Source organism: Echinops telfairi, unplaced genomic scaffold (assembly GCF_000313985.2).
Source record: "Echinops telfairi isolate 266 unplaced genomic scaffold, ASM31398v2 ScPeMD7_4225;HRSCAF=4972, whole genome shotgun sequence".
NCBI lineage: Eukaryota > Metazoa > Chordata > Mammalia > Afrosoricida > Tenrecidae > Echinops > Echinops telfairi.
Window position 1 is genome coordinate 16,998,530 of NW_022108124.1, and position 14,755 is coordinate 17,013,284.

The 14,755-nt window shown below is 56.7% G+C and overlaps 1 protein-coding gene across 1 annotated transcript in view; it reads right to left on the minus strand.

Annotated features, from left to right (window-relative positions):
- Window positions 1-4,764: 4,764 nt before the first annotated feature.
- The window catches only part of POMGNT2 (protein O-linked mannose N-acetylglucosaminyltransferase 2 (beta 1,4-)), a 14,043-nt gene continuing 4,052 nt past the window's right edge, over window positions 4,765-14,755 (minus strand). The window contains exon 2 of the mRNA XM_004708549.2: window positions 4,765-7,044. Within this exon, the coding sequence (XP_004708606.1) occupies window positions 5,222-6,964 (1,743 nt within the window). The 5' untranslated portion in view covers window positions 6,965-7,044 and the 3' untranslated portion in view covers window positions 4,765-5,221. The remainder of the gene's footprint in view (window positions 7,045-14,755) is intronic.

A 14,755-nucleotide genomic window follows, 5' to 3' on the forward strand; every position in this document is an offset into this window, starting at 1 on the left:
ACAACATCTCCATGAGGTGGGCAGGTTGTTCCCTATGGGCAGCTGAGCAGACAGGGACACTGAACCACCTGCCCAGGGTCACAAAGTTCTCCCGGGAGCCGGGATTCCAACTGGAGACCTTGCCCCCAAACACGACGGCACCCTTCCTGCCTCTCCTCTACATCCCGTCGACTGGTAAATACTTAGCACATCTCGAGATGTGCTTCATCTGAACAGAGCACCTCAGACTTGGAAGGAACTTGGGGTCATGGTCCTGACGTTTGGAGACGCTACGTATTCACGTGGTTGTCAGACGGCCCGAGTGGCCCGTGAGCTCCTGGGAGGATGGCAGGGCACCCACGGAGCTGAGGGCAAGTGGGTGTGGTTGGTCTGTTACCTGGAGAGCCAGAGAGGGGAAGCTGGATTCTCCAGAAGAGAGGAGTAGGCTTTTTCTTTGCGATCCAGAAAGACCCCTCACCGCACTGCCACGGAGTCAATTCTGACTTAAGGTGACCCCACAAGACAGAGTCGAACTGCCCTGTGGGTTGCTGAGGTTGTTCATCTTGACAGAACCAGAGAGCCTCACCTTTCTCCTGTGGAGCGGCTAGTGAGTTCCACATGCTGGCCTCGTGGTTAGCAGCCCCATGTCTACCAGGACTCCTGCCACCAACGTTCATTCTGACTCACGGCAACAGGGTAGAACTGCCCCAGTGAGCTTCTGAGCCTATAGCTCTTTACAGGAGTAGAAAGCCTCATCTTTCTCCCATGGAGGGGCCAGTGGTCTCAAACAGCCAACCTTGAGATGAGCCGCCTAGAGAATCAACGGCTCCTTGTCCTGGTCTCTGTGTCTGGAATGGAAAGCTGGCTTTCACCCAGCACCCTGCACGATCCCAGAGACTCACACCCATGTCGCATGTGCCCTCTCTTTGCTGCTGTTGTCAGGTCCATTGGGTGGACGCACCAGTTGATGGACAGGTGCGAGCTGACAGTTGGGGCGATTGGGGACAAAGCTACATCAGGCACAGGGCAGATGATGTGATTCTTCTTCCTGGAAATGTACAGAACAGGCAAGGGCCCAGAGACTAGAGCTGATTCGAGTTAGCGGTCGGGTGGGAGGAGGAAATGGGAAGGTCTTATTTAAGGGGTACTGAGTTTCTGTTAAGGAGACCTAGTGGTGCTGTTGGGTAGGTGTTAGGCTGATAACCCTAAGGTCAGCAGTTCAAACCCACTAGTGCAATGGTTTCTCAACCTTCCTAATGCCACGACCATACAGTTCGTGTAGTGGTGACCCCCAACCTTAAAATTATTTTCGTTGCTACTTCATCACTGTCATTTCTCTACTGTGATGAATCGGGCGGTGCCTGTGAAAGGGTCGTTGGACCCACAGGTTAACTGCTGCACTAGGGACTCTGCAGGATAGAGGCAAGGCTATCGGCTCCCCTGAACATTCAGTCTCAGAAACCCTTTGGGTTATAATAGGCCTGAGAGCAGGGTTTTTCTTTGGGTGGATCTTAAGTGTCTGCTAAGGCATCCTGATGGCACCGTGGGTGAGGCTGCTAATGCAACATTGTTTGTTTAAACTTCTCCTAGGGACGAAGATGAGTCTGCTTGGGTGGAAATTTAGAGGCTTGGAAACAGTTTTACTCTGCCACCAGGCGTGGGAATTGACTCGCGGCCGTGGGTTTTTGTTTCAGTTGGGGTGGCGGGAAACTTGACCTGGAGAATGTCTCCGTTGTCCTCACCAAATGATGCGGTGGCCCCTGCCTGCAGGGTATGTGACACGCAAAGAGCGGGGGGCGGGGTGGTTGGCCAGTGTTAGCTGCCGCTCTCCTGGCTCTGTGAATGAGCCATCTCAGAAACAGGCCCAGGATCAGATCTTTTTGTCTAAAGGGGCAGAGGCAGGACCAGAGGCACCAGAGGCTGCGGCACAGACCACAGGCCAGAGTAAAGGAGCCAGGCCAAGCTCAGAGGCCGAGGCAAGGGGACAGTGAGACAGAACAGAGGGGCAGCAGGAGACTGGAGGCAGTGCAGTGGGCGGGCTTCTGGTCCACGAAGGCAGAGCTTCAAGGCCCAGAGACTTGATTGCTGGGTGAGGAGAGGCACTGCTGTGGACCAAGGAATGTACCCTTAATGCGTCCTGATTCTGGTAACTGGTTAGCTTTCTAACAACTACCCTGTGGTGGTTACAGTTTCATGTCAACTTGATCCAAGAATGGAGGGGTGGAGCCTACCCTGCCAGTCAAGTCCCAGCCTAAAGATGTCTCCTTGTGGGTGGGGCCTAACAATGAGGATTCTAAGAACTCCCCCTCTTCCTCCCTGGAGGCGGACACACACGCTTTCTGCCTTCCCTCTCCTGCTGCAGAGACACTCAGAGAACTGGAGGAGACCCACGCCAGCGCTGAGATGCTTCCACCACTACTGGCTCCACAAGGCTTTCCTCCCACCGGCCTGTGACCTTCCTGCATTCAGTGTCATCGCGTGTGCTGCGTGAGTCTAAAGAGGAATGTATGCACTAGTATCGGACATATGGGGTAATATCGGACTTATGGATTTGATTTGGACTGGGATGTTTTCTCAATATACAATTGCTCTTTCTTAAATATCTATGGGTGTCCCTGGATTTGTTTCTTTAGTTAACCTGGACAAACACACCCCCTTCATCGAGTGGTGTGTGGCTGATGCAACAGATTATCAAACCGCGTAGAGAAGCAGGGTGCCGTGGAGGAAAAGCTGGTGTCTGAACAGGGTGAAGAGGGATGGTGGGGGCATGCCTGACAGAGCTCTGCCTGTGGCCATCGGCCGTGGACTGTGGACTGGGAGAGTTAGCTTCTCCTCCCTGTGCCACCCGAGGGCAGACATGGCCTCCTCCTCATTGACTCAGATGGATACAAAGACATTCCAATACATGTCTTGTAAGCACGCATCTCCCTTGGCCATGCATCTTGACGTGGAACTGCTGAAATACAGGGTGCTTGGCCTTCGTGGGGACCACCACGTTCTCAGTGGTGTGTCCTTCCGCCTCGGCACCAGTGGTGTCTGAGCTCCGCTTCTGAGCCAAGTCGTCCTGTGTGGGGAAGGGTGGAAGTTAGGTTGGGGAGCAAGCGGCTGTGGGCGCAAGGATGGCCATGGAGGCCCGGCAGCCACAACGCTCGCTCCTCTCTGCAGAGCTCCTGCCGCAGAGCATGTAGGGACAGGCCCAGCTGCTGGGCGCTGAAGTCACCCTTGCCAGAGGCTCGTCTAATGACCAGGTGCCACAGGGACACTCCTTTAGTGGATGACCGGCTCAAGCGCTCCTGCTCTACCTGGTGAAGCTCCCTTAGATCCGCTCTGATGCCCGACATGCTCCCTGCTCTGCCCGTCTCCGCCCTCCCTGCCGAGCGGGATCTGCGGCAGGGGGTCCCCGGGAACAAAAGGTAACAACAACAAGCTCTCTTTTTCCGAGGGCTGAGGCTGATCTTGAGTGGACCACAGTGCCCACCGAAGCCAGGCACAGGCCGAGATCCCGGGGGTAGGCAGCCTGGGAAACATCTGGCCTGGGAGGACAATGGGCAGGTGATGTGGCAGGGCACTGGACTCATGGCTTCCCTCAATATGACTTTACCAACAGGGCCTGTCCCTTTAGGACCCTGGGGACTCTGACAGTGGCTGTAACAAGATGGTTCTGCAATGGGATGTGGGGTTTCCAATCCCTCGCAGCCACGGAGAGGGTCCCTCCTCACAGGCCAGCAGGAACCTGCAGGAAGAGGGCACAGGACGGGCCCTGGCTGGAGTGAGGATGCCTCCGTAGTTGAGCGCTGCTGCAGGTGGGCATCCTGTCCTATGCCTTCAATCTGAGGCCAACAGGCCCTGCGAGGCTCACTGTCCTCAGGAGGGTTCCGGTGGCGAGTGCTCTCCCTCACCCAGCTACATCCACTCCGAGGCTTCTCTCCCACTTGACAGGGGCATAGTGTTCAGCCAGCGACCTGCCTCCTTAGCTCACCGTCCCAGGGCGCTCACCTGCAGACTTGTGTCTGTGGATGCGGTGGCAGTCCCGTGTCGACTTGGTTAAGAGTGAAGGGGTGGAGTCTAGCCTGTCAATTGCGTCACAGCCTGAAGGTACCTCCTTATGGGTGTGGCCCTCTCATGAGGAGGGTCCTGGGAACCTCCACCCACCCCCACTCTGTGTCTTGTCTTCACCTTCCTATCGAGCAGCTTCGAACCACACCACGCTGACTGCAGCCAGAGCCCTGGAGATGTGTCCACTGCCATTGGCTCTACAAGACTCTGCACCCACCGCTGGTGATCTTCCTGCGTTCTGCATCATTGCGTGTGGCTGCGTGAGTCTGAGGAGGGATTTGTGGGCTAGTATTGGACATAGGGACTTGATCTTCACTGGGCTGGGATGTTTGCTTGATACACAATCACTTCTTGATGTCAAGCTCTCTCTTACACAGAGTGCCCCTGGATTTGTTTCTCTGGTCAACCCGGCCAAACACAGTTGCCAACCAGAAAAAAAGGGTAGTCGGGCTGACTAGGAATACCCAGCGGGTGCAAATAGTCAAGTGTTGGGCTCCAACATGGAGGTTGGTGGTTCAAACCCGCCCAGGGGTACCTTAGGCGCACACTTTGGTGATCTCGTTCAGAAGGGCCACAGCCTCGGAAAACCCCTGGGGTGCAGCTCTACTCTGAGGCCTGCGGGGTCTCCGTGTGTTGGGACGCACTCAATGGAAGCTTGCTTGCTTTTCTGTCTGGCCATTGACGACTAACCCCTGCCCCCCTTTCCGATCCTCCAAAGACAGTCTTGGCCAAGATGTTTATCACCATTTAATGAATGTTCCAAATACACCCTCCACTGGGCTACAGGCGAATTTCATACTGATGGAAATGGATGAGCCACCTACCCCTCATCCTTGACTGCTCTGTTTCCAGGCACCTAGAGGCTAACCAGAAAGGGCTCCTCCGGGAAGGGCAGGGTCACTCAGCAAAGGGGTGACCTGGGCGTTCTCCTGCCCCCACCCCGCGAAAGAACTGACACAGGTGGATGGATGCTTAGGTGGGGAGATGGATGGGGGGGTGGCGCGGGACAGTCCCATATCACACACCAGATGCAAGCGAGGACGCTGTGGCCTTGCCCTGGGCCAGGCCTTCCCAATAAATAAATAAATCCATCAACCCCGGGTACCACAGCAGTGGGGCAGGGGGCAGCTCAGGGAGGGCTGGGCAGGAGGAGTCCCCCTCCCAAGGCCCCACCAGGGCCCGCTGGCTACGTGCTGCACACCAGCACGTCTGCAAAGGGTCCCAGGAGGCTCTTGTTGAAGATGCAGCGGACCCACACCAGGTAGGTGGTGAAGGGCTTGATGCCGTCGGTGAACGTGTGGTTCTGCTGGGCCAGGATGTAAGGCACGTAGGTGTTCTCGCCCTGCTCCTGCAGCCACACCTCGTACTTCACCTCCCGCACCTTCAGGTACTTGAGGTTCCAGGGGATCTGCCAGGAGACGGTGAGGCGGGCCTCGGAGGCGCCTTGCACCGACGTCTGGCATCGCGCCTCCCGTACCTTGCCCGGGTAGAAGCCAACGGTCCACTTGTGCTTCGGGGGCCCCGGCCGGCCCTTCACCACCCGCCGGATGGTCTGCATGAGGGATGCGATGTCCACCCTGGTGTCCTGGTAGATCCTGAAGAGCCACTCCGGGTTCCGGCAGCACAGGTGCCTCGGGACCTCTGAGCTCTGCAGGATGCGGGCCTGCTCGGCCCGCTCCAGGTGCGCGATGCCCCCCTGGTCCCAGGGCCGCTCCGGGTGCGTGACCGTGTTCTCGGGCAGCGTGTTCTGCCAGGCGACGTACTGCAGGTCCATGCCGGGCAGCAGGGCCAGGGTTTTGTAGGGCGTGTAGTGGTCGGGGTTGACGGCGAACGGGAAGAGCTCCACCACCGTGGCCCCCCGCGGCAGGAAGAGGGCAGTGACCAGCTGCGCCCCGTGCATGCTGACCAGCATGGACGCGTTGCTGACCAGCCGCACCACATCCGCGAAGGCATGGTCCTCCAGAGACACGGTCACCGTCTTCACCTGGAACTCCTGGGCCAGCGCCAGCAGCAGCTCCGCCTCGTTCAGGATGAGCCGGTTGTGCGTGCGGCTGAAGACCAGGATGTACTCTTCGCCCAGGGGAGGCCCCGTACCGCTCACATTCAGCTGCTCGGTCAGGAAGCGGGCGAACTGCCGGATCTCGGTGCCCGAGACGAGGATGTTGGCCTTGGGGCCCTGGGGCTGGACGAAGCCGTACTGGTACCAGGTGGTGGCCTTGGAGAGGCCCACGAAGGCCTGGGAGAAGCACAGCAGCCGGCCCAGCGTCTTGAGCTGCGCCCGCAGCAGCGGCGGCCGGGGGCTGAGCAGCTTGTAGAGGTCGAAGTGGGCGCCCTCGCCCCAGCCCTCCATGAAGAAGAGGCGGGCCTCCCGCGCCAGGCCCGGGAACTGGCGCAGCGTGTAGAAGAGCGGCAGCAGGTCGTCGTGGAAGACGTGCATGAGGTTGTCGGGGTTGAAGCGGTTGGCGATGAGGGCCACGTCGGGCACGAACACCGGCTTGGGCAGGAAGCGCAGCGCGGTGGCGGGCAGCTCCAGGAAGTTGAAGTACTGGGTGTTGTGGTCCTCCACGGTGGACAGGTCGAGCAGGGCGGGCTGGAAGCGCCGGGCGCCCAGGTTGGGCAGCATGACCGAGGCGTTGCCGTGGAAGAAGATGAACTCCTCGGCGTCGCTGGAGTAGCAGAGCCACTTGAAGCGGCACACGCGGTCGGTGTGCGTGCGGCCCGTGCACACCATGTGCGTGCCGCCCTCCGCCAGCCTCTGCAGGGCCTTGGGGTAGTCGATCCTCAGCGCGAGGCCGGGCTCGGGCGCCTGCCGGCCGAGCGCCAGCTCCTCCTGCAGCGTGGACGCATGCTCGCGGAGGCGCACGTGCTTCCAGAGCACGGCCGCCAGCACCGACACCAGCAGGGCGTTGAGCACGGCCGACAGGTGCATCTTCGCACCGACGCCGGGGGCCCTAGGCGGCCCCCTGGGCTTCACCCATCCCCACAGGAACCTTGGGGGTCAGCTGAGGCCTGTGGGGGATAAGAGAAAGAAAAAAAAAAGGAAAGGTGTTGGTACCGTCTGTCTGGACTTGACAGCAGCCGTTCTCAACCTGTGGGTGGCGACCCCTTTAGGGGATGGGTGGGTCGAATGACCCTTTCACAGGGGTCGCCTAAGATCATCAGAAAACACCTGTTTCTGATGGTCTTGGGAACCGCAACACCGCTCCTCCTTTATCCGTCTCCATGTGGGTCCGAGCATACACGAGTACCTGGCATGAAGACTGTTACCCATGCTACACCCTGCTTCAAGACAAAATCTCATTGAATATTTCACAATACAGAATTACCTATTGCTTTTGTGATGAATCCCTATGCTTTCATGAAGCTCAATTGGTAACAATGGAAATACATCCTATCAGATACATGATGATTCATCACAGGAGCAAACTGACAGTGAAGTAGCAGCAAGGGAAATAATTTTATGGTTGGTGGGGGGGTCACCACAACGTGAGGAACTGGATGAAAGGGCGGCGGCATCAGGAAGGTTGAGAGCCACTGCTTCACAAGCTCCTACTATATGCCCGAGGAGGCCAGTGGTGGGTCTGCGAGGGAATGCTCTTCCTTGCAGGAGACCTGGCCTGTTGGTGGAGCTCTTGGGCTAAGACGGCAGACTACTTCCAAAAATCCGCCAAGACAAACCCCGAGTCCCAGTAGTCCGACTCCCACCCAATCACGGGCTGGTACAGGAAAGAGTGGGATTTCACTCCACTGTGCACAGAGCTACCTTGATCAGGGCCAACTAGCCTCCAGGCAGCTAGCCACAGCCACGTGCCAGGCACCGTGCCAGGCTGTGCACGCCTGGGGACAGGTGCTGTCCCCATTGGTAGGCACTGCAAATTAGAGGGCTGTTTAGATGGCATTCCTCCTCTCTCCACCTGGGCCGGCGGAGTTTCTATTTGTCCCCACACGTCGACGCTAACTTTTGGCTTGGTGGCTTAACTTGCTTCTTGGGCAATGAGATGCCAGGGGACAACCGATAACCGAGGGCTTGGAAAGTGTGTCTGCTAACAGCCCCGCCTTCACGGTACTCAAGGCAGTGCTGGGGGAATGACATTCTCAGGCCCTCTCTGAGGTCCCAGGAGGAGTGAGGGCCCTGTGGGGCCTAGCTCAGCTGAACCTCAGCACCCTCTGCTCAAGTCCGTGCACCATTGATCACCCCAGACGCCTGCGCTAAATAAAAGCTCACTATTATATGCCACTCAAGCTCTGTGGGTGGCTGTTACGCTCCAGCAGCTCCCTGACGAAGCCTACCTGGCCAAGGGGCCCGACCGAGAGCAGGCTCCTGTAAGTCTATGGTTAAAAGTGGGGCATGTCTAGAAGGGCTGTCACCTCCACCTGACAGCCTCTGTGAGTCACAGGGCACTCAGATGGATCCGTCCTTGTCCTGGAGTGCTGCTGACCCTGTCCCCTTGTAAGTAAGAAGAGCTGCTTTCCACGTGCTAACGTCCTGGAAGCACCTCGTTCGCCCAGGAGCTGGCTGGATGCCGTGACAGTCGTGGGAGCAGTCATCAGCTCTGATTCAGAAATCTGGAACCACCTCTGAATGTACTGTAGTGGGCACAAGTTGTGTGTCCCAAGAATGTGTTGGAAGCCTAATTCTTACATCTGTAGAAGGAGCCTGCGCTGTAATGAAGCCAATGTTGGGCTGCTGACGGTAAGATCAGGGGTTCGAACCCACTGTCCACTCAGAGGGAGAAAGATGAGGCAGCCTGCTTCCATAGAGAGTTACAGTCAGGAGCCCCAGGAGACAGTTCTACTCTGCCCCATAGGGTCACTATGAATCAGAATCGACTCAAGTGGGCTGGATCAATGGACTGCTGGAATTCTTCCACTGCTATGATGCTGCCTCATGGTTACAGGGTAGAATGGCCCGTGGGTTTCTGAGACTGCAACTCTTTACAGCACTGAAAGCCCCGCCTTTCTCCCGAGGAGTGGACAGTCTGAACAGCTGGCCCTGAGGTGAGCCGCCCAGCTCTTCACCACGGGGCTCCCAGTCGGTTAGTGTGGGGTGACCCTGCTGTGACGCTAACGAGGCACATCAGCGGAGGGTGTGTGCAACCCTCTCGAGATGTAAAAACAAAATAGACACAGAGCACGTGAGCCCAGATTGAGGGAGATAGACGTGATAGGCGGAGATGGCCTGGGAATGTCAGGTTTGCAGACACTGAGAGAGAGAGATACATATAGATAGACAGATATAGACGGATATAGACAGATAGATAAATGATAGATACGTAGATTAGAATGAATAGGAGAGAAAGAACCTGCATTTGGCCTTTTAGATTCTTAACTGTGAGAAAAGAGATGTCTCTTCCTTCTCGCAATTCACCTACGTATGGTATTCTTGTTGTGGCAGCCCTGTGAAAGCAAGTCAGCTGCTAACCCACAGACGGGAGGTGCCAGCTTACCCAGAGGCACCTTGGAAGAAAGGCCTGGTGATCTCATTCCTCAACATCAGCCGCTGACCGCCGGGAGCACAGTTCAATCCTACTCTGTTCTCCGAGGGTGCTAATGACCGGGATCTGGCCGATGGCGGTGGGTTGGGTTGAGCTTCTCGGAGCCACTTATTTTTCTGGAATCAGAAGTGGCTTATATGCACGCAGAACAGCAGCTCAGAATAAACCGTGTGTCCACGTGTGGGGTAGTTCACTCTGAACACCGTGCTCTCACTGGCTTCACGCACATGCACGCTTGCGGATTTAAGATTCCTGTCAGGTAATTCCGACACCTGTGCCATCTTGGCGCTAGTGTCTGTTGCTTTTTCTTTTTGACCGTCCTTTCTCTACCACGGAGACGTCTTTGGGGGCTTGGCAGGAGGGGTGATTTTCATTGCAGTCCTAACTGCTGGGGGCTGGGGGGCAGGAATACGCACCATCTGATTAAAATCTTCGGTGCTAGCAGGCTTCTGAGAGAGCTGACCTGGTGGGCAAGGGGGAGTGGCAGTGACTGCAGTGGAGAGGGGTCCAGGTCTAGATGCCCTGGGGGTGAGGGCTCCCCCGACTCACTGCGGAGAGTGGGGGCCCACTGACATTACCAGGGGGCCATGGTTGAGAGAGACAGCTGTCGCCCACTGATAGTAATGGCAGTCCAGGCTGCCCACCTAGCCTCCTCTGACTTTGTCCCATTGGGAGGGATGGGGCATCTGCTTACCTGCAGGAGAGGCCCACACAGCCGCTGCGGAGGAGGTGAAAGCCCCTTCCCTGCTGTTTTGCAGGCATAGGGTGCTGATTGTCAAATGGTGTCTCGTTTACTAGAGTGATCCCTTGCCAGTCCAGAGGGCTTCAGAGGTTCGCGGGACAGCCCCTCAGAGAGAAGGCAGGCTTTTCTCTTCGGTCTGTGTACGCCAGTCGACATGACTGGGCTGCCGCTTTCTGGACACAAAAGGAACCCAAGAGGCTCACAATAGCCTTGTCCTTTGGAGCCATAAGCTGGCCCTCATTCCAGCTGATCGCCATCCCGGGGGGAAGTTTGTGGCTGTGTCCGTCTTGTTGAGGGGCCCCCTTATGTTCCCAAATGGAGATGTCCTCTGGGGTCCACTGGAACCAAGCCCAGAAGTCTCACTGGCCCCTGCTCTGAAAATATGTCCCCAAGTCAGGGTGGGTACAGCACCCTGTGGCTCTTCAACAAAGAACCATGAACCACATAGCCACTGGTTAGCTCAGTGGCTTGGGAATGCTGTACGATTTCTTCTGTAAGTGAGGCAGAATAGGTCTGCGTTATCCTTATAATTACATCCCGGTGAATCAGGTGCTTTCTGATAGACACGCTCGGTGGGGAAGACAAGGGTGGTTTCTCAGCTGCCGCAGGCTCTTCCAGGCTGCAGTTAGCAGCCGACAACCTGTGTGGGAGCTAGTTCCCACTGTGAGCTGGTGCGAGCTACTATATATTCACTTCACCGTAAACCATCAACATCAACACGCCCCCAGGAGGGTGATATACTTTGGATACTCCTGCACCGCGTGATGGCCAAATGCTGTGGCCAGAAACCTGCAGAACCTCAAACCAGGAGTGAGCCTGTGTGACTTACAGACAGACAGACGAGTGTGCTTCTCTGATCAAGGGTTGCTAAGGAGGAAATCATGGTGGCCGTAGCTTCTAATTTCCCTGCGAGACAGCTCACTTCCTTACCATTCAGACCAGGAGCGATGTCAGCAATACACAGCAGGCCAGACAAGCTGGGCTGCAGAGAGCTGGCTTTCAGAGGGATGGGAGAGGCCAGGTCACCCCCAGGGCCCGCACCAGAGAGAAGGGCCAGTCTTCCCACACCGCCTCTGCTCTGGTGATCTGGCTGCAGGCTGGCCCTGGCACGCCTTTCATTTACATAGCTGGGCAGGCCCCTGGCGTCTTGAAGCTGACAGCCTGGCCTGGGGCTCCCTCGGAACACTGAGGAACATTAAGGAACCAGTTCCACTCCCAATCTGTACTCACACACGTCTCACACCTGCGAGCCCCAGTGCTCTACCTGGGCTGTGGACTGAGGTTCTGCTTCTCCCCACCTGAAAAGGACAGACCACGCCAAGGTCACCGGAAACACTGACCTTGGCGTCTAGGAGTAAGGACATGGTGAGCCAGGGCTGAACTTAGTTTCCAATGGTTTGCTGACCCTGGCTGAGCACTGTGATGGGTCAAAGCCTCGGACCTCTATCTGGCTCCAAAAGGGACGAGGGCTTTGTAAGCGGTTACGCGTGGAGGGGTCCTGCCACGCACTGCAGCTGCTTGGAGCGTTTACCCCCAAGCGTCGTCACTCCCGGGGAACAACTGGGTAGGAGCCTGCAAATACGGGCGGAGGACTCGGGGATGGGTCCGTTTTGCCCATTCTCCTGGGTGTACCGTGAGCCATCTCAAGAGGCAGGAGGAGAGACTGTTAGCACCACCCCTGGTGAATTGCTGAGAAGGTGCGCACGTCCGCGGTCCATGCGCGGAAAAGCGGAAGCAGTGGAGGCCACAGGAGCCAGGAGGACGAAGGCTGAGCGCCTCCCTTTTGCCAGGAGGCTGGCGTGCAGGGAACAGCAAGTCTGTGGCCCAGCCAACAGTAAAGGTGGAGGTGGGCTGAGCACGCCCGGTGCGGTGCTGCCTCCCAGTGGAGACCACAGGCTCACCAGCTGGCCCCGAGGCACTGCTGGTGTTCAGTGCTGGTGAAGCCAAGAGAAGGCAATCGCTTCTGCTCGGCTCCAGGGTCTGGGCCAGGCTGTGGCTGTGGTAAGCATCAGGCCTGTTGCATTTCCCAGTCCAGCGAGTTGCCGGCCGAGGATGGCTTCGGTCCCTGACTCAGGTGGCTGAGGCTCTGCCCCCAAGGCCTGCGGCCAGGCTAAGCTGCAGAAGAGCTCGTAGCCCAAGCCCAGTAGAGCCAGCCCACCCGTCTCCAGTGCCCCAGAGCTCTGACTCAGTGACCTGGCTCCTTCCAAATGTCACTGCCGCTCACAGGTGAGCTTTCCTTTGCCCACGTCCGTGTGTGCGTGTGACCCGTGGTGCTGGGGAAGAACACTTGAAAGCACCCTGGACTAAACCTGTCTCCCAAGAAGTCCAGCCAGCGAGCTCCCTAGAGGCAAGATGGTGAGGCTTCATCTCACAGACTTTGGACACGTTGTCGGGAGAGAGCAGTCCCCGGAGAAGGGCATCAAATTTGGCAATGCAGAGGGGCAGCGGGAAAGAGGAAGGCCCTTGGTGAGGACGATGGTGAGGATGGCGCAAGACCATGCAGCCTTTTGTTCCATAGTGCATAGGGTCTCTATAGGTACCCAACAATGGGCATGCCACACAGGGAGGGGGTCGGGGGTGCGGAGGAGGAAAAACCAGGATGCCTCCCATTTACAAAACACTCGAACACATGCACGCAGGATGGAGCCACTCAGGCAGAGTAAGTTGCATAACCTTTAGGATGTGCATGGGATAGAGCTGCCCAGGCAAGTCTCAATACGTTTTGTTCCTTCACCAACTGGCTCTGCTGTGCTAGCTCCTCGCTGTTCCCCACCTGCCCCACTGTTTTCTCAAGAGATGGCTCACGCAGGGTCCCAGTAATACATTTCATATAAACACAGGGAAGACACAGTTAGGCTGGGTAGTTCTTACAATAAATAATCCTAGCCATAAAAAAAAATTCTTGTTAAAAAAAATCACTCAACAGAAAGAGAGAAAAGAAAATTCTCATCAAGAAATGAACAAGAAATACCCTCCCCTCATCTGTTTGCCTGCAAATGCATCAAAGACTAGTGAGGGCTGATCAATGCTCAACAAGTCTAACGATTTAAATATTTACTCAGTGGCCAGTGGCAGAGGAGACACCGGACTCTGGGCCTGAGGCCAGGCTGCAGTGGTGGGGAGCGCCCCATGTCTGTCCGCTGAGGAGGCCGGTAAACACGGATGCCGCAGGAACAAGGTGCATGCCCAGCACCCAGGCCTTGGTTGCCGGCATCATTCTCCAGCAAAAGGCTCCAGGGCCCCCTGGAGAAGCAGTTACTCCCCAACATGGGGCAGGAAAGCACACTATGAACCCGGGACATCCGCTGTGCCAGAGAGCCAAGAGCACTCTGAAAACAGGAGGGATGTGGTGAAACGAGGCTGAAGCCAACGGGAAGGGGCGCCCAGAAGCTACACCTGGGTCACTCTCAACAACAGAACGAGAAAGTGATGATTATAACCCACAGGGCAAGGCACACGGGGGCAAGAAGCAGTACTGATCTGCGCCAATAACTAGAGGATGAAGCAAAATAAAGGGGGGAGGCAGATCTCCGTACAGTGAACTCCCAATGGATAGAGGTAGAAGCAGTCATCCAGGAAAACGCACACTCACCCTGGTGAGTCAATTCTGACCCAAAGCGACTTTTCAGGGCAGGGTAGAACTGTCCCTGCGGGCCTCTGAGACTGCAATCCTTATGGGAGTAGAAAGCCTCGTCGTTTCCCCAGGAGCGGATGGTTGGTTTGAACCACTGACCTTGTGATTAGTAGTCCAATGCATAAACCACAGTGCCACCAGGGCTTCTTAGATGATGGGCACTGCCATTTGGCAAGCATCACAGTTCTAACGGTTATAGGCTAGAGGCACTGAAGGCTGCTAAGAGGAGTGGGTGAAAGTAGGGTGCGGGACAGGATATTTTCTCAGGCTCGGTGACAGTTAGGGTTATTGTGCCAGAGGCCAATGGGAACGTGTGGGCGGAGTGTACTCAGGTTGAGGCTGGATTGGAGGACGACTTAAATAACGACAGCTGGCATCCCATCTCCCTCTTGCTCCTTGGTGATGGGACCGGTGTGCTGCTGCTTTAGCTAACTCTCTGCCTCAACCTGTGAGCTACACTACCTGGGGGCCAAGCCAACCATAGATCCTGTTGCTAGAGCTTGAGGCTCCTTCGAGACCTGCTTGGCCGCGCTGCTGGTGTGAACACCGCTTGCGTTTGAGCTGATGGATCCTGTGCCGTGCTTCAGCCCCAGATCCCATGGGTCCTGCTTCCCTACACTCCCAAGCTCCTGACTGTTGCTGGCCCACCCTGCTGCCTGCTGCCTGGGGGCAGGCTCTGCCTGCCTTGCCTGAGGAAGACTCTGCTGTCTGCTTCCTTGACCTTGGACCCAGCAGCCACGTGACTTGAAGGATTTCCAGTATATTAACTGCTCCAGGAAAGTGAGTTGAACTGAGCCCTCTGTGCTGCTGTGTGGACTAATTAGCTGTTGTATTCCTTCTTGATGAATC